Source organism: Taudactylus pleione, unplaced genomic scaffold, assembly GCF_031769625.1.
Source record: "Taudactylus pleione unplaced genomic scaffold, aTauple2 ptg000556l, whole genome shotgun sequence".
Classification (NCBI taxonomy): domain Eukaryota; kingdom Metazoa; phylum Chordata; class Amphibia; order Anura; family Myobatrachidae; genus Taudactylus; species Taudactylus pleione.
The window spans coordinates 16788031-16814529 of NW_028284958.1; the positions used below are offsets into that span (position 1 = coordinate 16788031).

The 26499-nt window shown below is 43.4% G+C and overlaps 1 protein-coding gene across 1 annotated transcript in view; it reads left to right on the top strand.

Annotated features, from left to right (window-relative positions):
- SYNM (synemin) overlaps nucleotides 1-25504 on the top strand; it is a 45682-nt gene extending 20178 nt beyond the window's left edge. Inside the window, exons 2-4 of the mRNA XM_088452689.1 lie at nucleotides 4721-4845; nucleotides 16765-16838; nucleotides 19775-25504. Of these exons, the coding sequence (XP_088308815.1) occupies nucleotides 4721-4845; nucleotides 16765-16838; nucleotides 19775-24960 (5385 nt within the window). The 3' untranslated portion in view covers nucleotides 24961-25504. The remainder of the gene's footprint in view (nucleotides 1-4720; nucleotides 4846-16764; nucleotides 16839-19774) is intronic.
- Nucleotides 25505-26499: the final 995 nt, after the last annotated feature.

Here is a 26499-nt window from a genome sequence, read left to right on the forward strand (position 1 = left end):
CTCTACATCAGATCCTCTACATCAGATAAGTTCTTTCTAGCCTCTACATCAGATCCTCTCCATCAGATAAGTTCTTTCTAGCCTCTACATCAGACCATCTACATCAGATAAGTTCTTTCTAGCCTCTACATCAGATCCTCTCCATCAGATAAGTTCTCTCTAGCCTATATATTAGATAAGTTAACTCTAGCCTATACATTAGATACGTTCTCTGTAGTCTGTACATTAGATAAGTTAACTCTAGCCTTTCCATCACAAATTCTCTATATCCTCTCTATCAGATAAGTTCTCTAGTATTCATTCTAGCACCCTGCACCTGTCACAACCTGTGCACATCATGCCTGTGGTCTCACTGTCTGTTCTGGTGCTTCTATCACACTTTTTTGCATCAGCTGAATGCACTAAAATCACCAGAGCAGAGAGTGACACCCTAGGCAGGAAAGAGGAACTGCACGGGTTATGACAGGTGAACACTATACTCTGTAGCCTTTCCATTACATAAATTCTCTCTAGCCTCTCCGTCATATAAGTTCTCTCTAGCCTATATATCACATTTATTCTCTCTAGCCTTTCCATCACATCAGTTCTGTCTATCCTCTCCATCAGATAAGTTCTCTCTAGTCTCTCCATCAGATCAGTTCTCTCTAGCCTATACATTAGCTAAGTTATCTCTAGCCTCTCCATCACATAAATTCTCTCTAGCCTCTCCATCAGATAACTTCTTTGTAGCCTCTTCATCACATGTATTCTCTCTAGCCTCTTCATCAGATAAGTTCTCTCTAGCCTATACATCTCATATATTCTCTCTAGTCTGAGATAAGTTCTCTCTTGCCTATACATTAGATAAGTACTCTCTAGCCTCTACATCAGATAAGTTCACTCTAGCCTATACATCGCATATATTCTCTCTAGCCTGAGATAAGTTCTCTCTAGCCTATACATTAAATAAGTACTCTCTAGCCCAGTGTTGGCTAACCTTGACACTCCAGCTGTTATGGAACTACATAACCCAGCATGCACTGCTACAGTTTTGCTATTAGGGCATGCTAAAACTGTGGCAGGGCATGCTGGGATATATAGTTCCACAACAGCTGGAGTGTCAAGGTTAGCCAACACTGCTCTAGCCTCTCCATCAGATAAGTTCTCTCTAGCCTATACATTAGATGTTCTCTCTAGCCTCTTCATCAGATAAGTTCTCTCTAGCCTATACATTAGATGTTCTCTCTAGCCTCTTCATCAGATAAGTTCTCTCTATCCTATACATTGCATATATTCTCTCTAGCCTGAGATAAGTTCACTCTAGCCTAAACATCACATATATTCTCTCTAGCCTCTCCATCAGATAAGATTTCTCTAGCCTATACATCGCATATATTATCGCATATATTCTCTCTAGCCTGAGATAAGTTATCTAATGTATAGGCTATAGAGAACTTATCTGATAGAGAGGCTAGAGAGAACTTATCTGTAGCCTCTCCATTACATACATTTTCTCTAGTTTCTCCATCAGATAACTTATCTGTAGCCTCTCCAGTACATACATTTTCTCTAGTTTCTCCATCAGATATATTATCTGTAGCCTCTCTATCATGTATATTTTCTGAAGCCAATCCACCAGGTAAGTTCTCTATAGACAATTTTTCAGATAATTTCTCTCTAGCCTATTCGTCTCATAAATTCTCTCCAGCCTCTCCATCACATACATTCTCTCCAGCCTCTCCATCACATACATTCTCTCCAGCCTCTCCATCACATAAATTCTTTTTAGCCTCTCCATCACGTAAATTCTCTCTAGCCTCTCCATCACATAAATTCTCTTTAGCCTCTCCATCACATAAATTCTCTCTAACCACTCCATCACATAAATTCTCTTTAGCCTCTCCATCACATAAATTCTCTTTAGCCTCTCCATCACATAAATTCTCTCTAGCCTCTCCATCACATAAATTCTCTCTAACCACTCCATCAGAAAAGTTATCTGTAGCTTTTCTATCAGGTATATTCTCTGTAGCCACTCCATCAGGCGAGTTCTCTCTAGCCTCTACGTGACATAATTTATGTGATGTAGAGGCTAGAGATAATTTATCTCTAGCCTCTATCAGATAAGTTCTATCTAGCCTCTACATCACACAATATCTCTCTGGCATCTCCATCAAATAAGTTATCTGTAGTCTGCCTATCAGGTATATTCTCTGTAGCTACTCAATCAGGTACGTTTTCTCTAGCCACTCTATCAGATAATTTATCTCTACACTCTCCATCACTAAAAAACCCTCTCTAGCCTTTCCATCAGATAAATTCTCTCTATCCTAGTCATCAGATACGTTCTCTCTATCCTAGTCATCAGATACGTTCTCTCTATCCTAATCATCAGATACGTTCACTCTAGCCTTTCCATCAGATAATCTTTGTGAAGGATTTAGCATATACTGTACAACAAATATATAGTTTCTGACAAAGTAATAATAATATACTTCCACCATTAATTATAATTTGTTGAATCTAAAAGAATGAAAACACTGATATATAACAATTCAATTAGATGTTGCAACAATCAAAATGTGAATGACTTATGTGCTTAAGCAAAGCCATATTAATTAGTGTAGAAAAGTAATAAAATGCCGTTAGCATGTGGAAAAATAAAGCAAATATAACAATAGACAGCTAATGATGAATTCAATGAAAGTGATATACAGTATAACAATAACTATACCAGTGAGTGTATGGCAAATATAGAACACTTTAAAAGAATCACTGTGGTTACAAAGTGACAACAGATAAACATAAATGTTGTCATTTTACAAATCAGTCCTGGCACACTGACATTACCGTGCTCTGAAATAGAGAACCTGAGATCTCTGATTATAGCAGCCAAATGTAAGAGGCAATAATAGCTGCTAGTGCCAGAGGTATAGCAGCTTCAGTATGGTGATGTCATCAACAGGACCTGACACCCAACTCGTGTTTCACATCTCAGCTGGGAGCATCATCAGGGTTATAGACCACAGACAAAAGGGATATATAATGGAGTTTATATGCCACATCACAATATTTATTAGTTCTACTATATATAAAAAGTTATAACATAGATAGTGATAGCAACATATCTACATCTACACTTATGAGTGAAATGGAAAATACTATACATGTAATATGATTTTCTGTCCTTAAGTGCTCCTTACTCCAGGCTGGACCCACAATGGTGGTTCCTTGCATTCATTTTACTTGGGGCTCCTCTTGCGGCCAAATAAACAGGAGGGTGGGGGACCAATCAAAAGCAGCAATCATGGCATTGTGGTTTGTGATTGGTACTCCCACTCACATCCAGTCTCCGCTGAAATGTTATGTTGGTTAGCCTCATTGATTGGCACCAAGGACTCCATCAAGGGGTAGGGGGGATTTAGTAAAATATTTGACCTAGGAGGTAGTAGAGCGTTAAAATATTCTCTTTAATACATTTTAAAGAAAATCACAATATCTAATATCATCCTTAGGTGGTTCGCAAATATGACAAGTGCTTGTAATCCCAGAAGTTTAGGTACTGAGCAATCTGGTAACTTTGTTGATGTTTAATGAGCAACAGTGTCCAAGATGAGATCATCATAACTGAGGCCAAGATAACATAGCAAAGGGCAAGAGTGGGGAGGGGTTACATCTCCCTGGCCAGGACTGAGACAGGGTTGGACTGGCCCACAGGGGTACAGGGGAAATCCCCGGGGGGCCACATTGCTTGAGGGACCGCCTCCTTACTCTGGTTATCAGGTTCCAGACCTCAAATCATACATTATTAATCTAATATACAGTCAGTTGCCTGGAGTAGCAGGACCACTGATCAACATGGGTGCTTGGCTCCCTTCTATACAATGACAAACTACATCACAATTTGCCTGTTGTTTAGCCAAGAGTCTGTGATGGCTGGCCACACTCCCTCTATTGGCTGGTCACACCTCTTAAGCATGGGCCCCTACCACTGCAGTCCCTCGGTGGGCCCTTCATGTTCCAGTCCGACACTGGACTGAGATATATATGATCAAGTGCAGAGCTAAGCAGATGTTTTACTGCATGTCATTGGTTAGTGCAGCAGTAGCCTAGGGAATGAGAGTATATTACATCACAGTGGTCTCTATATTCTACATGTGTTAGCTGTGATTATATATTTTATGTTGTTTCCTTTGCTCATAAATGGTCCTTGTTTGCTCATTACCCCCATGACTGCTAAAGACCAATATGATCACTCACATATAAATAAGGTTTCTCCTGACACACCACCAGGCATTGCACAACGTCAGCTGTGCATAAACACACATACAGTAAACTGGGGTGCCTTGGAGAGAGATAACATAGATGGAGATAAAGTACCAACCAATCAGCTCCTAACTGTCACTTTCAAAGCTGTGTTTGAAAAATAACAGGAACTGATTGTATTTCCATCCACTTTATCTCTCTCCAAGGCTTAGTACATAGACCCCACTGTCTGTAAACTTTTTACCACCTAATTGTGTCTGCATTTTCCTGTGGCCAGAACCAATATTGGGAATTCCCACCCTCTGTGCCTTTAGAAAACCAGGATAGTCATGTGGAAAAAAAAGACTGTAGGTAGGTGTATAGCTGGTGTCTCACAAAGACCATAAAGGATGGGTTTTATTATTGTGAAACTAATGATACTGTACAACACATGCACTTCTACTGACTATTGCTCTGCTGTTATTTGTCTCTGCAGATTATAATAGAGGAGCTGGAAAGTGAGAGACAGACTATTACAGTTACCATCACAGAGCGCCTGAAAGATTATCATGACCTCATGCAAGTGAAGACTGGACTCAGTCTAGAAGTGGCCGCATATCGGTAATGTATATTAGGAACTAAACTGGCCAGACATCCCTGTTTTTCTAGAAGATCCCCATCTTTGTTTTCTGTGCTTAACTGCTGTGATTGCGGAGGCTGAGGGCAGTTATGACGGAGTGTGTGACTGCTAAACTCACCTCTGACAGAGTTGGACGCAAAATGGCCGTAATTTATCTTTAAAAGAACACAAGGAAAAATAACATATTTCTGTACATGTGCAGAACTGTCTACATCTCCACTTTGGTATCATATGCACGTGGTTTACGCCAGGGTTACAGCATATACACGTACACAGGGTATTTGTGTGGTCTACTGCGCTCTTTTTCTTTGTCCCTTATGCATATAGGCCCTGATTCAGAGCCGCTCGAAAGCGGCCCGATGTTTATGCACTGCGCATGCCCCGCATCCGGCGTCCGCGTGCTCGATCCCCGCCGAGCGACTGAAGACGGGACGGCTGTCGATGGTGAGTGACAGCTCGCCCCGTTTTGTGGGCGGGTGGGAGGGGGGGGGTGGCTGGACAAACGCAGGCGTTCCCTGAGGAACACCTGGCATTTGTAGGGAGGTCTTACTGACATCACTACTGATGTCAGTAGTGGACTTCCAGCTCTGTTAGAGCAGAAAGTCCACTCGGCCTTGCGGCAGCCTAGACCCTACCGTAGGGTCTCGTCGCAAGGCCGATGGTCGTGATTATCGCAATGGTCTCCTGGCCGCTCGCACAAGCTGTGGGTGGTCTCCCACAGCTTTGCGAGCGCCGGAGAACAAAAAAAAAAAACACCCACAAACCCATGGAGGGTGGGAAATGGAAAGAGTGTTTTGGTGTATTCTTTATAGATACCCACGTGCTGCCTTAAAACACTGATGGTCTCTCCTATACCATCCAAATATTGCTAATAAGAATGCATGTTTGAATGGTGTGATTTATTATGGAATAATATAGGAATGTGTATCAATAAAAATTGACAATAAAAGTTAGATAAAAAGTGAGCGAAGATATATTGAGAATCTGTTAATTGAAATAGTTGAATTAATTTTATAAAACTAAATATCAAACATATAAAAACAATTTAATGAGAGCTGCAGGAGAAGTGGTGTCAGAGGGTATAATCCAGGTTTCAGTAATGGCTAGGAGATTCAGGGAGTTGGAGATGAAAAGGTCATGGGTTGGGACCAGTTTATTACAGACTGACCTGGCATTCCAGACGGCACAGGATAGAGGGACAAAGTTTGTTGGAGAGATTTGAATGAGATTATCAGGGTTGCTGTAGCGTGGAGGTGAGATTAATTTGGGGGACCGAGATGAATAGAGTGTAGCGATGGTGTGGTCTCCAGTGCTAGAAGGGGAGCCAGTAGAAGGTGGACAGGAAGGGAAATTAATGATGTGTGGATGGATGTGGGGTGAAGTGACATGGAGAGGGGGGTGGGAGGAGGGATTAGCAGTGAGGTCGTAGGACCCCGGTGGAGTATAAGAGAATGAAAGTGGAGTAATGGGAGAAGCTGGGGAGGAAGGTAAACAGAGGAGAGGAGATAAGGGGAAGAGGAAGTGGAGGAGACAATATATTGTTTTTCTATTTTTGATATTTACTTTTATAGAATTCATTCAACTATCTCACTTAACAGATTCTTAATATATCTTCGCTCACTTTATATCTAACTTTTATTGTCAATTTTTATTGATACATATGCCTATATTATTCCATAATAAATCACATCTTTTCTCTTATAGTGTATATTGTTTCCATACTCCTCTGTGTGCCATTCAAACATGCATTCTTGTTAGCATATATACGTACATGTACGCCCATCGTGCTTTTAAGTTTTAACCATTTATTTTGCTTGGGAAATATGCATATGATATTAGGCAAAAATAGAATGTAATACACCTATCTAAAACAGCAGAAAGAACTCCCCGTCTTGTGTACAGATATTTTTTTTCTAAAACATGCACACAAAAGCATAATATATGAGTTTATCAGTATTGGAGGTCCATTCGCAATTAGCCAATCACAAGCCGTCCATCATCATCAGTGCAATTGCCTTTGTATCAGTTCACATGCAAATAATATGGCTTTCTCAGATGTGTATGATAAGCATCTGGTTACCAATCTGCAAGCACTTACTGCACTCACCTACAGTCTCTTCCCTCAGCACCTTCCACCTGTCCAGACACAGTCGAATGTGAATTCCAGAATCACGCATTTCTGCATAGACGCATATATACAAGCATCTGTTTTCTGTGCATGTGTAATGTGAATTCATCAAGATACACTATGCAAACTAGTGCATCAGCCCCAGAATTCTGCTGGTCACAGTTCTGGACATATACAATCTAACATTTGGCATATTTGTCATATTACAAATAGACTGGCTATATCTATTTGCATGCTACAACTTGTTGAGCTTATTACTTGGCATATTGTACCTAGGGGAATACTAGGCATCAATGCACAGTCCATTCTTTTGCAGATTTTTTATTTGTAAGGAATTCAAATTCTGTTTCTGTGTTGAGATCACAGCACGTTTGTCGCTGGTAGTTGGCCTCATTAGCTTCAGCCTGAGCAGCCTATAGCCTCTTTAGTGGGACATATACTGGAAATTATGTGGTATGAGAGAATTTAATACATGTATAAACAAAAGTCTTGGGTCATTACCAGTGTCGGTTCCTGCCTTTTTACTATGGGGGGCTGCCTGGGCTGCAGTCCCTTTGGTGAGCAGTGCGGTTCCTTTACATTGCGTATACGAAAAAAGAATAGAAAAGTAAAACAAGAAAACTTGCATATTCGCAGGAAAAAACGGCATTGGCTAGGGGCTACATCGGCTGCAGCCCCAGGAAGCCAAATAAAGCTGAATAAAAGAAGAAGCTGCTTCCCATTGGAAAGACTTTCTGCTAATGGTAGTCCCTGGGGGAGAAAACATGTCCCTCTGGAACTGCCTGCCGGGCGTTTGATTAGCAGAAAGCGCTAAAATGGGAAGACACTGCTAATTCACATACGGGTTGACTGAGGCGGGCTCACAGGGGAGTGTTGGATTTTACTGGGGCAGGGGCACCAAGAAGGGGGGAAAAACGGGTACTGAATACCCAAACCCGGGTTTGCTCAAGGCGCTTGGTGGAGACCCGGGGTCGCTGCTCTCCCTCCCTACCCCCTCTTAGTTCTGTCAGCGGGAGCAGCGCCCATCACAACACTACTGTATGCCTTGCTGCAGTCAGTACAGGGAGCAGTCCCTCTTCACGATGACACCCAGTGTGGGGAGGGCTGTAGTGTGTGTGGCTAAACCACGCGCCAGTAAAAAATAGGTGAACCCCTGTTGTAATCATGGAGTCCCAGAGGTGCATACTTCCCCCAGGGACCACTCTGTATGCAGTGCCGGCTCCCTCACTGTGTCCAGAGCCGAGTGCTGCACATAATGCTACGGTGCAGCACCCGGCTCCTGTCACTGGGGAGGAGTCGGCACTTTGGTGTCACCCCTCGGCGGGTGACACCCGGGTGCAGCCCGCACTTCTCTTGTGACGCCACTGACAAGGAGGCTGCTGCTGCTGAGCGCAGCAGCAGTCTCCTATGCCTGGACCTGATAGAAGGCACTAATCGTGCCCCCTCCTGGATCTGCCCCTGGGCTCTCTACGGCTCTGACTAGGGGGCTGCAGCCCTGCAACCATTAGGTGAAATCCTCCACTAAGACTCATTACCATAACTTTAATGTATAGAACAGTGGGCCTGATTCAGAGCCGGACGCTCTGACCAGAGCGCTCGCTCTGAATCAGGGCCCTCCTACCTAAAATTGGAGCGGCTCCTGGCCGCTCGCATAGCTGTGGGTGACCACCCACAGCTTATGCGAGCGGCCAAAAAGATGGTCGCGATGGTCAAGACCATCGCGACCATCGGGCTTGCGACGAGACCCTGCGGTAGGGTCTCGCTGCCGCAAGCCCAGGAGTGCTTTTGGCTCTATCAGAGCCAAAAGCACTCCCACTGACATCACTAGTGATGTCAGTGGGGCCGGCCCCAGACGGTAGGCGTTCCCATGGGAACGCCTCCATCTGGGCAGCAACGCCCCCGGCACGCCCACCAAAGGGGGCGTGCTGTCCTCACCATCGACAGCACGCCCCCTTTGGTGCGAGACCCATAGCGACAGCTTGGCTGTCGCTATGCGGGTCTCGCGCATGCCTACGAGGGAGCTCCCTCCGTCGTGCGCGAGTGCACTAGGTCACCATCGAACCGCTTGCGACCGCTCAGCGCTCGCGAGTGGGTCTGAATTAGGCCCAGTGTTTGTTACACATTTTATGGTAAGCAGGCAATGCACATGTGCGTCTTTATATGGACAGAGAACTTCTGGATAAATTGTGATACCTTGGAATGCAGAGTGAGGTAACTATCCTTTTTTAAATATATGTTATACAAGCTTTATTTTGTTTGTCAGGGCTGATAAGCATGTGGAAACAAATTATTCTATAAAAGCTTCTCATCAGTAACATCAATAACATTGGGACTGTCCTGTCGTCTGATGCTAGGACACTAAAGTGGCTCGTACAGTGCAAGTTGTGAATAGTTCTGTCAATAATAATTGATTGTGTAGACAGGGACAGTGACGGGCAGAGCGATATGCTCAGCCGGGCCTGCACAGCAGGCGCCGCCACCTTCTCCATTGCCAAGCGCCCGCTAACATTTTGTTACCAGTGGGCGCCTGCTGGCTCCCTCCCTGCAGCCAATGATTAGTTGCTACGAGCAACTTCTCCACTTTATCTCTCTCCAAGATTTGAAAAATATCCCCCATACTTAGTTACTTTCTCAGAATATGCTGCAAAATTTTGGGAGCTCTCCTGAACTCCCTAGAGAGTACACCACTTCTGGATTATGGCCTTGGGAGTTTGTCCGTGATGATGCGATTCAAGGCACCATGTACTCCGCACCTCCTATTTGGGCCTCCCCCGAATTCATGGTTTGGGATTTGGATACGATTGATACGGTTGATTAACAAAGCAATTTTTAGGGACCGTTTGAATGAGTCTAAGAGAAAGACTTGTGGTATGAGGGAGGGAATTCCACAGAATGAGTGCAACCGAAATGTCCCTCGCCCAGGATTGGGAGCAAGTGATGAGTGTATAAGAGAAGTGCAGATCTTTGGTAGAGCAGGGGGATCTGTAGTAAGAAACTAGTTTTGTTGAGTTAGAAGCCCAAGCAAGTCCTAACAGCCTTTACTGCCTTGGGCAAGCTGATCCTTGTTGAAGTACTAGTGCCAGCATGCCAGTGGGTGCCAGAGAATGCTGGTTGTTTTGAATTTACCCTGTAAGACATTATTAAAAAATATATATATTAAATTAAAATATCTACATACCTCTGTATAATGTTTGTATCACAAATCCACATCAAATCCACTGGGGGGGTGGAAATATCAGACTTATGCAACCTGTGTCAGACTGGGGCTTGAAGGGCCCACAAGAGGAATGCGATCATAGTGGCACAATAAGAACTGGAGGTACTATGGAGTGGCATAATCTGTACTTGGGGGCACTGTATTGTGGCATAATATGAACTAGAGGACACTGTATTGTGACACAATGTGAACTGATGACACTACATTGTGCATAATATGAACTGGGCATACTGTAAAGTGGTATAATATGAACTGGTGTACTGTAATGTGGTTTAATATGAACTGTGGGCGCTATAATAAGTCATAATATAAACTGGGGGCACTGGCATAATATGAACTGAGGAAGTGTAGTGTTGTACAGTATGAACTGAGGGCCTGATTCAGACATGCTCGCAAGTGGGTCGATTGTTAGGCAGTGCGCACGCGCGAGCCCTGGAGCGAGCGCAAAAAGCACTCGCTCCGGCGCTCGCATCCAAAAGGGGCAGCTGTCGACGTTGATAGACAGCTCGTCCCGTTTGGAAGGCGGGAAGGGGGGGTGGCTGGGCAAACGGAGGCGTTCCTGCAGGAACGCCTGCCGCTTGTGGGCGGCACTACTGACATCACTCATGATGTCAGTAGGTGGACTTCCTGCTCTATTAGAGCAGAAAGTCCACTGGGGCTTGCGGCAACGAGACCCTACTGCAAGGGTCTCGTCACAAGCCCGATGGTCACGATGGTCTTGACCATCGCGACCATCACCTGGCCGCTCGCATAAGCTGTGGGCTTGCGAGTGGCCAAGAGGCCGCAACTAAAAAAACAAGCGCCCGCGCTGATTCAGCTTTTTGCGAGTGCCTCTGAATCAGGGCAGAGGTCACTACATTGTTGCATAATATGAATTAGGTGCACTACAATGTGGCATAATATGAACTGGATGAATTTCAATGTGGCATAATATGTACTCTGGACATGGTGTGGCATATTGTAAATTGGGAGCACTAAAGTGTGGCATGAAATTAACTAGGGCACTACTTTGGGGCTTAACATTAATTAGGGCACTACTATGATTCATACAATTATCTAAGGCACTACTGTGGGGCATAAAATTATTGTCTCCCTAGAAACATTGGGGCAGGCGCCCCTTCAAAATGGTGCTATGGGGCCCACAAAGTTCTGGTTACACTCCTGACTGCTTCTATCTTGCACTGTGCAAGGAACACATAATTGGACCATGTCTATCTATCTCCGCCGTTCATACTATATACAAATTGCATCTTCTTGGAGCATTTCTCTAAAACTAAACATTACAGGGCAAAAATAAATGCATTATGTCACAAAGCTGGAACAAATAAGACATCAGTATAAGCCTTGGACAATATTTTTTAATAGTTTGTTTTTCTTTCAGTTTCCTGTGGAGAGAAACAGTGGGACTTGGCAGTGGTTATTGTTATCAGGGAATCACTGGCTAGTTTACGTTATCTGGACTAATCATAATAGAAGGGATATACGAGTATATATATATATATATATATATATATATATATATATATATATATATATATAGTGGCAGTATCACCAGAGATGGTGCTGGTGAGCAGCCGATTCTGTGTGGGGCAGGAGAGATCCGCCCACACAGGGTAGAAATACTAAGTTTTGCCACACCTATGGGCTGTAGTGAGAGTCAGTCTGCAAGACTCTGCAGTCAGGACAGGCTGGGGCCTGTGTGTCCAGTCCAGGTGGGACTGCAGTTGGAGACCAGTGTGGTCTGGGAAGCCACTGGTGGCTAGAAAGCCAGGTTCAGACCTACAGAAGGTAGGGAGAACCCTAAAACTCAGAAAGACTGTGGACCTGATTCAGCAAGGAACGCAAAGGAGAGAACGCACGCACTTGGCCAATGTTTTTGAACTGCACATGCATATGCATCGCACTGCGCATGCGCGAACTAGCCAGTGCGATCAGGTTATGGTACGCAGACTACACGCAGTGTGTACGCAGACCCTTGCTCTGAATCTGGGCCGGGCTTTATTTTTTTGGAGCGACCTCTTGGCCGCTCGCATAGCTGTGGGTGACCACCCACAGCTATAGCGAGTTGCCATGATGATGTTCGCGATGGTCAAGACCATCGCGACCATCGGGCTTGCGACGAGACCCTTGTGGTAGGGTCTCGTTCATCACAAGCCCCAGAGAGCTTTCGGCTCTAACAGAGCCGGAAGCTCTCCACTGACAAAACTTGTGATGTCAGTGGGGCCGCCCCCAAACGGCAGGCGTTCTCATGGGGACGCCTCCGTTTGAGCAACCACCCCCTCGGCCCACCCACCAAACGGAGTGAGCTGTCACTCAACATCGATAGCTTGCCCCCTTTGGTGCGAGACCCGGAGTGACGGAGTGCCCCGTCGCTAAGCCGGATCTCGTGCATGCGCACGACGGAGCAGGCTCCGTCATGCGCATGCGCTGTGGGCCCCCCATCGACCCGGTTGCGAGCGCTCAGCGCTTGCGACCGGGTCTGAATCAGGCCCTGTGTTTGCTTATTAGCTGCACAATGATAGTTAGGGAAGAAGAAGTTAATTTGTGGCCCTAAACTGGGCTAGGGGTTTATTATTTTGTGTTCATTTGTGTTGCACCCAATTTATGCTGACAAGTAAAGCACCATTCCATTTATTTACCTGAAAGCTGTGTTGGATCCTGATTGAGCACCTAATCACTGCACCACTGGCACCCATCTACCGAGCTAATTACCTCTGTGTCATCACAATATACATAAATGTGCTATCGGTGGTATAACTGCTTGATACAAATGTGAAGCAGGTCTTCATCTACCCATTTCTATGACCACCTGTCATCTGTGCATGGTCGAAATTCTACACCATGGATAACTGTCCTGCTGGGTGCGGTTGGCATGCTGAATAACATTTATATTCACATCTAACATATTGAAAAATAATTATCGCCGGAGAGAGAGAAGCAGTGAGTCAGTTTCCGTGTCCCCGTAGGGTGGGGTCAAATATGAGTCTGCTTTTATTTTGAGTCTACTACATTCTCGCTACTTTGAGCTAGAGATTAATGATGAGCTCCTGTACTGTAGCTCAGTTGCCACATGTGGGATGCACCACTGGTGAATATATTTAGAATTCTCTATGGCTGCACGAACATACAGACGGCAGCAGCCAGCTCTTCCAAGCCATCTGCCCAGTCACTTAACGTTTAGTTATGATGTTCTCTCTGCATTAAGTATACGCAACACTTGGCTCCATTACACACAATAGTTTATATAAATTAGAGTAGGTGGAAGACAAGAACAGTAATATAGAAAGTTACCAAACTTAGGGGTATATTTACTAAAGTGTGGATTTATAAATGTGGAGATGTTTCCCATAGCAACCTATCAGATTCTAGGGGATACATTTACTAAGATGGGAGTTCTATTTAACAAGTGATGTTGCCCATAGCAACTGCTTGTAGGGCTACAAAAAACTTAGCGCCTAATTCAGAGACGGACGCAGTGCTGATATCTACGCAGCTGGGAGATGTTTTGCTACTGTGCACAAAGTTTAGAAAACCCTTACTGCGCACACCCGATGCAATGTGAGCGATGCCGTTCGCAATTGCGTACGGAACCGCTAACACTTGAGAAGTCGCTTGGATCCCTGGGAGGTGACCTACAGTGATCGCAAAAAGGGGCCTTTCCATGGGCGCGTTAGGGAGTGTCTGGGAGCTCTGCTGCATTTAGTTGGATGTGAGGAGAGTAGACAGAGTAGATCCCAGGCTACCGCAAATGTCGATGGTGTGACCGATGTTGTGTCGATGTTAGTGTGTTTACAATTTTCATCGCAATTGCACAGACCACGCAGCCTGAAAGTGGGCGTCTCACCACTCGGACCCTCCATCGCACCTTCACACACAAAAGAAAAGCTCCGATTAGCATTTGCATATCCCCACAACCATATTGTAAGAGAGTCTGCGACCGCGGCTACATTACCAAGCATCTCTGAATCAGGCCCCTAGGGGTCTATTCATGATGTTAATTATCGGGGTCGATAATTAACATTCTAATTCGTCGCGGATTCCAGAGCAATTCATCATTGCTCCGGCGCAGTGACAGCTGATGCAAAATCAGCTATCCCCGCGACTAGCTTCACTGCTCCTTTTCGAAGCAGTGAATCTTTTCACTGCTCACGGGACTGCGCATGCGTGACCTACAAGTCATGCATGCGCACAAGAGCCCCGATGTCCGGCGGAAGGAGCCGGACAGGGGCGGAGGAATCCAAGAGGATCCCTCTTCGCGACCCGGGACTCCTTCCCATAGGGAAGAAGCGGGTATCGGGAGCATTCGCCATCTGAAGATGGCGAATGCTCCCGCAGTCAAGCTCCGAACATATATTATTTTCGGAGCTTAATGAATTCTGGGCCTGATTCAGAGCCGGACGCTCTTTGAGAGCGCTTGCTCTGAATCAGGGCGTCCCTGTTTTTTGTAAAGACGGCCCCTGGCCGTTTGCTAAGCTGTGGGTGAGCGGCCAGGTGATGGTCGCGATGGTCATGACCATCGCGACCATCGGGGCTTGCGACGAGACCCTTGTGGTAGGGTCTAGTTCCCGCAAGCCCCAGTGAGCTTTTGGCTCTAATAGAGCCGGAAGCTCACCACTGACATCACTAGTGATGTCAGTGGGGCCGCCCCCAAACGGCAAACGCTCCTTCGGGAACGGCTCCGTTTGGCAGCCACCCCCCCTGCCCACCTCCAAAACAAGGCAAGCTGTCAATCAAAATCGACAGCCGGCCCGCTTTGGTGCGAGACCCGTAACGAAAGAGAGCCCGTCGCTGGCCGGGTCTCGCGCATGCGCACGCTGGAGCCGGCTCCGGCTTGCGCATGCGCAGTGGGGGACCATTGACCCACTTGCGAGCGCTGTGCACTCGCGAGCAGGTCTGACTCAGGCCCACTGTTCCCATACTAGAGTATGGAGACAGTGGGCCATTCCGGTAGAGGAAGGTAAGCAGGAGTTATCTGTGATATCTCCTGCTTTATCTTCGTGATGAATGGCCCGATAACTTCATTTTTACAATTGCAGATGAAAATGATAATTTTCACTTGCTTTAATAAAAATTAAGTGATGATGAATAGGCCCCATAGTGTAGTAATTTCAGAATTTATAATAAAATACGCTTACAGTATTTGTGCAGGTTAGTCTGGCCACATGGTTTTACTCTGCCTAGACATGACAGTCAGGGCCAGATTAACGGGGAGGCGACAGCGGCGATCGTCCCTGGGCCCTCACACATTAAGGGCCCCCGCACCCACCGGGGTTAAAGTGGGCCGGAACGGGAAAGGAACCAGTCCCACCTCTGCCGGCCCACCTGGCACTGCAGGGAGGCTCTATTTGCTGGGCGCCCGCTGAGATTTTGTTACCAGCGGGTGCCCAGCTGCCTTCCCACAGCCCAGCTGCCTTCCCACTAGTGGGGGCACTACTACTGGGGGCAATACTCGGGGGGCATTACTATTGGGGGCATTACTCAGGGGGCTTTACTACTGGGGCATTACTAGTGGGGGCATTTATACAGGTGGCACTACTACAGGGGGCATTACTACTGGGGCATTACTATTGGGGGCACTACCACAGGGGGCATTGCATAAGGGGCAATACTGCTGGGGGCATTGTGTAAGAGGCACTACTACTGTGGGCATTATGGATTAGGGGCACCACTAATGTGGTCATTGTGTATAAGGGCCACTACTGTGGGCATTGTGTAAAAGGGGCACTACTGTGTGTCATAACATGAATAAGGGGCACTAGTAATATGTGGTGTAATGTGAATTAGGGGCAGTATGTGTGGTGTAATATGGATAAGATCGTGCAACTGGTGAGTAATATTTCATGTGGGTGCCTATATGTGTGTTTTTTTCTTGTGTGTGCTTGAAGTTTGATTTCTCTGGGGAGACAGTGCTAAAGGGGTTATGTCACTCGCTAAATGTCCTACATTCAGTATTTAACAAACAGCGTTAAGCTTAGCTTATCGCTGTTTGTCAATGTACTGCTTACGAGCGATATGGTCCCCATTGCACATACTCCAATTTCGTCCATATTTAATAGGGGCCCCCACATGTATGTTGCCCAGGGGGCCCCACATACCTTAATACATAAATGTCTACCCTCCCGGAATTTGCGGGAGGCTCACGATTTTTTGGGTAACCCCTCCCACCCCAGGAAGGGTAGGCATTTCTCCCATAATTCTGCCCACTTCCTAGGGAGCATTCCGTGGCGATCGCGGGTCTCCATGTAGGGGGCGGGGCTTAAAGACGCGGTGCTTCATGAATCAGGTAATTTGGCCCCGCAAAACCCTATTTAAATTTGAGCCAATCGCGGCAATTTACAGTGAGGGGGCGGGGCTTAATAACACAAATCATCAGGCCCCACTCCCATCGCCACCCTCCTGCTTTTCTTACCCGGAAAGAAAAAAAAAAAAGTAGGCAAGTATGCCTTAATCCGACCCTGATGACAAGCTTAGCTAGCTTTTTATTTCTTATACATTGTCATACTTTGCTCTGATTTAGTCTGATTTCACATGTGCAATGTATTCTCTTCCTGGCAGGGCACTTCTGGAGGCAGAAAACAAAAAGGGCGCATTGATCTGGACGGAACATTCAATGAGAGACCAGCCCGCAGGTAGGGATCATTCTGTAGGCATGTCTTCCTTTTACACAAGGGGGTAGATTTACTAAAGCTTCTGAAAAGTAAAAGAGGAAGATTGTACTAAATAATAGTAGCTGAAATCTGATTGTTTGCTATGAGCTACAGTACAATTTTTCCTTTTTAGAAGCTTTAATAGATCTAAGAAAACATGTCCTTGATGTACGAGTAGTTTACTCTGTTATAAATAAAATCTCAAGGTTTGGGTGAAATGTACTCTTTATTTCCTTTTAAACTTCCCATTTATGAACATCCTGCTTTCACTCTTTGTTATAAATAAGCCTTGCTATGTATCACTGTATCACGTCCCAGTATTTATAGTTCATAATTGTATGCAGACAGTGGTACAAATATACACATGAAGATGTTATAGTGATAATAGGTGGATTAATTTATGAGAGTTCTGTAGAACCAGTGGTGGAACTTCCGACAGGGCGCCCAGAGGCAAGGTCTCCATGTGTTGCCCCCTAGCAACCCCTTCACACCCCCAACAGCCTCCTGTCATGCTGTACCTGGAGCTTAGAGGTGAATTCCAAGAGGGGGCAGCGAGACAGTCAGTGTTGATACACTCTCACACTGCGGGAGGTACTCAGGGGCACGTCCGTTAGTATGGACGGATGGAGGAGAAAGACATGGCAGGAGTGGTACATGCACAGAAGGTGCAGGTTGGAGGTCATGCCTCTGGCAAGTCACTCCGGGTACTAGTACCAGCCGTCTGTGAGAAATAACATAGGCAGCGTGGTGCTCGCCTCCAACGGTCTTAATGTGGCTGTCCCTCCTTCCTCCCTCCACAGCGCCCCCCTGCCAGCGGGCGCCCGGAGGCCAATGCTTCCATTGCCTCCGGGAGTTATGCCACTGTGTAGAACATTATCCAGTACCAACTTCCCTATGATAGATACATAGAGATACAGTCATGCCAGCCAACTGTCCCCATATTCAGGCTCTGTCTCACTATTACAATGGGAATACCAGGCACTGGGGAGTTTGGAGGTATTTCTGTTTACTACTATTCTGCGTAGTGTGCAATAAATTGTTGGGCCCCCTGGTTAAACTGCATGTGTCACACTGAATATCTAAGTGATAAGGAGTTAACTTATATATAGAGTACAAACTTAAACTATGATTTTATAGTGAATATAGTACAAGCAAAAGGTTAATCACCCGATCAGTCAACATCCTTTGGCAGAAATCACTCCTTAATATTTGTTGTACAAAGCTTGGGAATTTTTTTTTACACTTTTCCTTGTATGTCTCTCATAGCATTGACATATTCTAAGCATTCTAGCATACACTGCAAGTTTCAGATCTCCCCACTGATTTGCAGTAATATTCAACTTGGCGGACTGAAAAGGCAACTCAAAAACTTTCATATTTTGTTCCTGCAAGTACATTATGACTCATATTGTAGCATGTTCTGAATCATTGTGCTGATATAGCCATTGTTCTTCAGCTTTACTGTATTCATCAGACTTTAGCTTGTAGGATTAGTTGATGTTTAGTGTACTCAGATCTTCCTTCCTACATGCCACGCACAGGGCTTTAGGGAGTGTTGCTGCCCCAGTGGAACCTTCGTCTGGCTGGTGGGGTTCCAAGAACAGCCACCTGGAGAGGTACTCAGCCTCCTGGCTGCACCTATGACCTGGTCCCCTCTTCATGATGTCATGATGCCACATATTCTGAAGGGGGGGAAGGCATACAGGGCCTGATATGGCCCTGGCCACGAAACTCTAAAGTATACTATAGCCACCTTCATTCTTACCAAACAGTTACATTTTTGTTTGACCAGTCCATAGCACTCAGTTCCAAAAATGTTTTGGCCTATCAAAGAATTGTTTTTGCAAACTTCAGATAATGTCATTGTGATATGACTGTATTAAAGCTTTATTTCTTCCATAAAGGACATGTTTCTGTAAGCAACACTTTACTGTGGACTGGCAGCAGCTAAACCTTTCTGCAGATGCGTTACAGTCATGCGCATGTCCTGCTTTGGACATCTGCCCAGTTTACCAGCACTTCTAGATTTATTTTTTTAGGTCTTCCGTGCTTTACTTCACCTTTTCCCTTTAACTTCCATTTCTTCTTAATAATGTTTCTGACAGTGGAAATCCAAGCTGAAAGCATCTAGATATCTTTTTATAGCCTTTCTGTGTTTGTGAATTATCTTTATTTTTAAGTCCAGGAGCCTGTGGATATGGACACTGTGCAGAACATATCGAGAGGTTAGAAGGGTCAGTTCATTAATTGAACTGTGGAATTGTCATCACATGATATAATTTTAACCCTTATGAGTCAAACAAGTTTTCTGCCTTAAAAAAAATAACAGTTCAACTGGAAGGGTGCCAAAACTTTTGTACGTCACGTACACCATTTTATTTTTATCAATCTGCTAAATTGAACGAAATAATGCTGTTGTGCTTTTAATGTGCATATATACAGTTTGTCATGTTTAAATCAATACCTGCAGAGGCTGTGTAAACGTCTTCATGTAGAGATTGAGTAAGACATGCAATTTGATCAGGGATGCCAAAACTTTTGCATACAACTGTTTATACAGCATAACTTCTCTTACTTAAATAAAAAGCACCAAAACTGTAATAAATATGTAATTTGTAATGAAATATGATTTATCTGGTACTGTAAAAATTAGATTTCACAGGTTAAAGCCATGTACAGATTTTTCATGATATCTGCTTTTGATGTTTTTTGGGAAACTGATAAAAACATTCCCCATACATAGAATTAGCAACTGTATCATCAAATAAAAAAGCAAAACATAATCAAAACACCCAACTGTACTAAAAATATATATATATTGTATATTAATGTAAAACATACTTAGATTAAATATGGGACATTTACTCATACAGTATATGTAATATATATAACATTGTAATGTTTTATATTACTCTTAGGATATGTGACATCTACTTTTGATGAGGCAACAAGATTCTCTCACAGAGGAGGAAAAATAATTGAATACCCAATTAACAGAAGCAAAGAGGAAATAAGAAGGAAAACACAGACCACAGACAGATTCCTTACTCGGACTGTACCGGCAACACAGATCAGATCACAATACACAAACTTAGGTAATACAAGTAGTTCTTATGTATCACGTGTTCATGATAACACAACCCAAGGGAAAAGATGGGACACAAGCATGTCCTCCAGATATGACCTATCACACAATACAAAACTCCCACAGACCACATATCGCATAGTAAAACCCACAATTGTAACACCCTATTCATCTACTCAGTCCACAGTTATTAGTGAAACATCTAAACCAGAGCAAATTAAAGATTTGAAGCCAGTAGCTCGCCCAAGAACTCAATCCAGAGAGTCCAGAAAAGGTCAGGTGACCATTGGCACAGAAGATAAAAAACATGAATCAAGCTCACAAATGGCTTTGGAAACTAAAGTAATCACAGAGAGGAAAGTTATTTCTAAGTCTGTAGAAGAGGAAAAGCAAGTTTCAAAGAGCAATGAGAAATATGCCCCAAAAGGTATAATAATTAATGAAGATACAGCAAGTGTAACAGATACAGTACAGAAAGAGACAATTCAAGAACCTAAAGAACAAGAGCTACCTGTCAAAAAAGAGAGGAAGAAAAGAGAACAAGCCAAAAAAAGAAAAGAAGAGGTAGAGAAAGTTGAAATAGGTAACGTGAATGTGGAAACAAGATCAAAGACCGAGGTCCATGAGACGACCCATGTGAAGAAACCAGTTGTACTTGAAGAAAAAACACAGGCTGAACAAATTATTTTTGAATTACCAATACAGGTTGAAACAAGAACAAATGAAAACAATTCACAAAAAGGCAATATGGAAAACAAAACAAAAAGAAATGTTAGCCATACATATATTAATGAAGAATTTGCTTTTCATGGGAGTGAAAATGAGCACAAAACAGATAAAATTGTTGACAGCAGCAAAACTGGGGATGCGGTGAGAACTTCATCAGAACCCAGAGAAGAGAGGACAGTGTTCAATGATATTCTTAGACATTTAGGCCACTCTTCAGTGACCTCTGTGGAAACAAAACAACAGGGCAGTGGATCTAGAGCAATTGTACTTGGAGAAAAAATGCAGGGTGAACCAGTTGTCCTGGAGATACCAATAAAACTTGAAGTGAGCAAAACTCAACTTAGTTCAAGGAAAGATAATGTAGAACAGTCAGAGCAAAGTACATTTGCAAGGAATGACAAACAAACACATGTGAATGAAGAAGCTATGTTTAAAAAATCAGAAGAAATGCACAAAACTAATAAAGATGTTGAAAACAAAAGAAGCAGTAACACTGAGGAATCTATGGGGGTAGACATATCATCTGAGAAATTTGAGAAAAAGGCTATGGTTGCTGACATCCTTAGACAATTAGGACAACCTTCTGTCCTGGATGATACTAATATAACCTATGCAGAAAGGATGGAGCATTGTAGTGATGGATCGGTAAAAACTGAGATTTTTGTGCAATCCAGAACAGAGGAAGAGATAGATTTGTTTGATGAACCTGACTTAACAGATTTGTGGAATACAACAATGATCCAATCATCCAAAAAGAGTGGAAAAGGAACAGCTGAATGCTTGGATCAGGAACAACATAGCAGAAGCATTAAGAAAACAATATTGGAAGATGTTACAGGAGCAGAAGCAGAAGAATGGATAGGAAATATTGTCCACACTGGACTAAAAGGGTCACCAGGAAAGTCTGTCAATGTTGAGATTGTTGAGGAAACTTTTGAGACTTTTGGATATGATAAAGGAGAATTTTCTACTCCATTTCACGTAGAAGAAGCAGAAGATAGCTATAACGTAGAGGGATCTCTCAACACAGCAGAACATGCTTCAATGAAAACAGACAAATGGCATGATAAAATTCAATCTACTGAAGGTCCTACTCAAGTTGAAGAAGTAACAGAGGGCGTAAATGTTGATGAGGAGACAAATTACTTTGTTTCTATTCCGGAAGACAACCCATACATAGAGGAAGAGGAAGAAGACACTTTACGAGGACAGATCCATACAGAAGAAGAGTCCCATGTTAAGTATTCCTGGCAAGATGAGTTCTTACAGGGCTCCCAAGGTCGTAAGACTTTGAGTGAGTTTGTGAAATATGCTACAGACACTGAACCAAGCTCCACCAGTCATGTGACCTCAGAAGACAGCACTGATAGGTTGGACAATGAAGAACAAAAAGAAGATTCACCTGTTGAAAGTATTGTGATTGAGAAAAAAATTCAAGTTCCACATGAAATCCAGTCATCAATAATGGATCTCCTCTCTAAAGATGTCAAAGATCCCCATGAAAAATTGAAAGGGGCATTGGACTACCTGCAAGGAAGCCTTCCACAAGACCTAGCTGAAGAACTAGCAGCCCTGGCTGGTGAAGAGCAAGCACAAAGCAGCAGTTTGGCACTGGATATTAAAAAAGTTGGACAAACTGAAGAAAGTGGTGTGGTCACTATTGTAGCAGAAATCAATATATCACAAACCATGGACATAGATAATATAGAGGATTTAGACAAAATTGAAGGCATCAAAAATGAGAAGACAACCATACACAAATCTCAATTTAAATCTTCTGAAGATTTAACATCTTTTCAGCCAAAAGAAACTGGAGGGAGCAAAGAGTCTGTTTCTATTACAGTGGGGAGAAGTAATGGACAGGAGGTTTACACTTCTGAAGAAATCAGTCAGAAAGGGCCAACTACAACAAGTGTTCACTTCAGTCCTACAAGAGAACTATCTTTAGGGCCATTCTCCACAAATGTGTCCAGCTTTGTAAAACATGTTGAACTTGGCGGCCATGAACAAATCTTTCAAGAGGAGTCAAGGCTTGATCAAAGTTCATCTGATGAACTTTCTCCAACAGAAGTGAACAGATCTGAGCATCATATCAAGCTTGCTCCCAGGGAAATGCTCTCTAGGAAACAAATAATCTTTGAAGGTCCCATCTCTGAAACACTTAAACTGGACATAGTGAAAAATACAGAAGACACATCAAATCAGAACATATCTATTAGACACATAAAAATAAGTCCAACAGAGAAGTACCCGACAGAACAGATTGTTTTTCAGGGGCCTATTTTTAAAACTGTGGGCATCGGGGCCAATGTTACAGGAGACATATCAGTCAAAGAAAACTACATTGATGGTGTAAACCAAGCATGCCCAAATTTGTCTTTTGCGAGAAAGGAGGCTAGTGATCAGGAGACTACAAGTCAGAGCAGCGAGTTTACTACAGGTGCAAGTAAGACCATTTCACATTTTAAACTTAACGCAGGTGAAACTCTAAAAAAGGAAATTATATTGGATGGATCCATTCCTAGAGATCATGATCTTAGTAGACGTATCACATTGGAAACCGTTAATTCGGCGGATGACAGTAAGCCTATTGAATATAACTCTGATGCTCAGAAAATTCATGTTGCAAAAAACATAAAATACCAGGGTTTTGTCTCGGAAGCTCGTCAAGTGGCAGATAACAGTAATCTTGTTGAGTCGAAAGATCAGTCCAATGTCAACACATCTATCCACCATATAAAATTAAGTCCAAGCAGAGAGCAAATAGTTTTTGAAGGACCTGTCTCTTCAAATCTGCCCATCAGTGTTGAAGACAGCTCTCTTTTGGAAGACACAAACCGATCCATTAGATATATCCGGCTTGGTTCCCCAGAAACATATACATCAGAGCAAGTAACATTTGAGGGACCAACTATAGAATCTTATGAATCATCAGATTTTTTTGTTTCTTCTCCTTCCTCTTCAAATCTGCCCATCAGTGTTGAAGACAGCTCTCTTTTGGAAGACACAAACCGATCCATTAGATATATCCGGCTTGGTTCCCCAGAAACATATACATCAGAGCAAGCAACATTTGAGGGACCAACTACAGAATCTTATGAATCAACAGATTTTTTTGTTTCTTCTCCTTCTTCCTCTTCAAACCTGCCCATCAGTGGAGAAGACAGCTCTCTTTTGGAAGACACAAACCGATCCATTAGATATATCCGGCTTGGTTCCCCAGAAACATATACATCAGAGCAAGCAACATTTGAGGGACCAACTACAGAATCTTATGAATCAACAGATTTTTTTGTTTCTTCTCCTTCTTCCTCTTCAAACCTGCCCATCAGTGGAGAAGACAGCTCTATTTTGGAAGACACAAACCGATCCATAAGATATATCCGGCTTGGTTCCCCAGAAACATATACATCAGAGCAAGTATCATTTGAGGGACCAACTACAGAATCTTATGAATCATCAGATTTTATTGTTTCTTCTCCGTTTTCTTCCTCTTCAAATCTGCCCATCAGTGGAGAAGACAGCTCTGCTTTGGAAGACACAAACCGATCCATTAGATATATCCGGCTTGGTTCCCCAGAAACATATACATCAGAGCAAGTAACATTTGAGGGACCAACTATAGAATCTTATGAATCATCAGATTTTTTTATTTCTTCTCCGTCTTCTTCCTCTTCAAATCTGCCCATCAGTGGAGAAGACAGCTCTCTTTTGGAAAACACAAACCGATCCATTAGATATATCCGGCTTGGTTCCCCAGAAACATATACATCAGAGCAAGCAACATTTGAGGGACCAACTACAGAATCTTATGAATCATCAGATTTTTTTGTTTCTTCTCCGTCTGGAGACTCCAATGAGAGTGAGAGGTCAATCAAGCATATTATACTGGGCCCAACAGAAAAGTCATTCACTTTCCAAATGGATATAACCAAAATTGCCACAAATTATTCAGGAGAAGAGAGAGCTCAGGAGACTGGACTGGTAGTAACTTCCAGAAGGTTTGAAGGACAGCCAAAATTGAGTCAGTCATACAGTGAGTTAACAGATGATCCAGAGGTGACAGAAAGCGGATATGGTGAGGAAGAAATTGCCGGCGTCTCTCAGCTCCCTCACAATATCGTGCTCCACGGCCAGAGCATTACAGATATGTCAGAGCTTGATAAAACAGTGCAGCTGCAAAGAATAGTCCATCAGAGCCATGTGGTCTCTGATGACAAGAAAGTGGCTGTTGTTTATCTTGATGAAGAAGAGGAATCTGACCAAGATTATTTACGGCGGTCATTTTGAAATCAACAACATATTAATAAAAGAGAAAACATATATAAAGCATCTATCAATGTTTTGGGTCCCTCTCTACAAGTGGAACCACCTTAATGTATTGACAATGTATTCGATTGGTTCTTCAGTTATTGTGCCTAATGCATGAGTGGTGGCATGATCCCTGCTAGGACTATGCAGAAATACTACAGTAGGTCTACTTTTCTGATCTGTGATGTTTAGGGTCATGACTAATGTAGGTATTCCGAGTGCCTGCAAATTCAGTAATGATGGTATAAATAGAAGACCAGTCTTTAATCTGCACCTTCAGTTATTGCACAAAACTATTTTTATTATCTTTGTGGTTTCAGCAGCCATCCAATGAGAGTGGGTTGTGTATGTCAGAGATTGACTTTCTCTAAGCTACTCAGTGTGATTGGTAAAGAGTAAAGACAATCACCTGTGACTTTATAGCTATTGTTGAACAAAACTTACAGCATGTTTTTCCAGCCAGTGACGTATAGGGGTTTATTTACTGCGGGTCTGAAGAAGTGGAGGTGTTGCCCTTAGCAACCAATCAGAGTCTAGCTATTATCTTCTAGAAGGTTCTAGAGAAATAAGTAGAATCTGATTGGTTGCTATGGGCAACACCTACATTCCTATAAACCCGCACTTTAGTAAATATACCCAATAGTGAGAGTTTAGCTGAACAACAGAGAATTAATTAAGCAGCTTTACTTTAGGATAAGGTGATCATTCTTCTACAGGTCACAGAAAGTGGCTGCCAGTTCATGACTTAGGGGAGAATTCAATTAGCCGCAGTAAATTGCCTGCAGCACCTATCAGGGAATCTCTTTCAGGACCTCAGCAGGCTCCGAAGAAAAAATCTCTGATAATTATCCAGTTTATACGTATCTGTCAGCGGAAACACATACTGTTGGGCCGTGAACTTATCACGGATTATATGTGTTTCCTCCCGAAAACTGATACTTTTTCGGGCGCAAAAACGGGCTCTAATTGAATTGCCCAAAGGTAAAAAAAATTGAAAAAGTACCATTAATCAGGGCTAATTGAATCCCCCCTTACAGTGAATTCATCATTATTTCAAATGTTACATCACTAAGTTTGCAATAAAACATTATCTAAACCTGAGCAATGTTTGACATAGGAATCATCAGAAGATGTGCCAAGCCTGCTTATTGGAACAGTTTTTTTAAAAATATATATATTTTTTTAATCTGCATTTGCTCAATGAACTGATGTACACTGCCAGTTGGGACACCCGATTCATAAGACAAATCAATGGTGAATAGGGGTCAGATCAAGTTGCTACTTGAATTGCCCCATTATGTCAAATCGTCAGTGTAAATTAAAATCGCCTATCCATAGTGTACACAAAACGGGCGATGCAATTAGCTGCGAGGTTCTGATGCATGTTAATACCACATGGGATATCCGGTCAGGAAAGCATCACTTGTCTTTACTTGCACCCCTCAAAGGAGCGAACAAAAATTTAGCAAGGTCTACTGATTGGTCCTGTGATTATCTGCTATTGGCCTGATTCTGAGT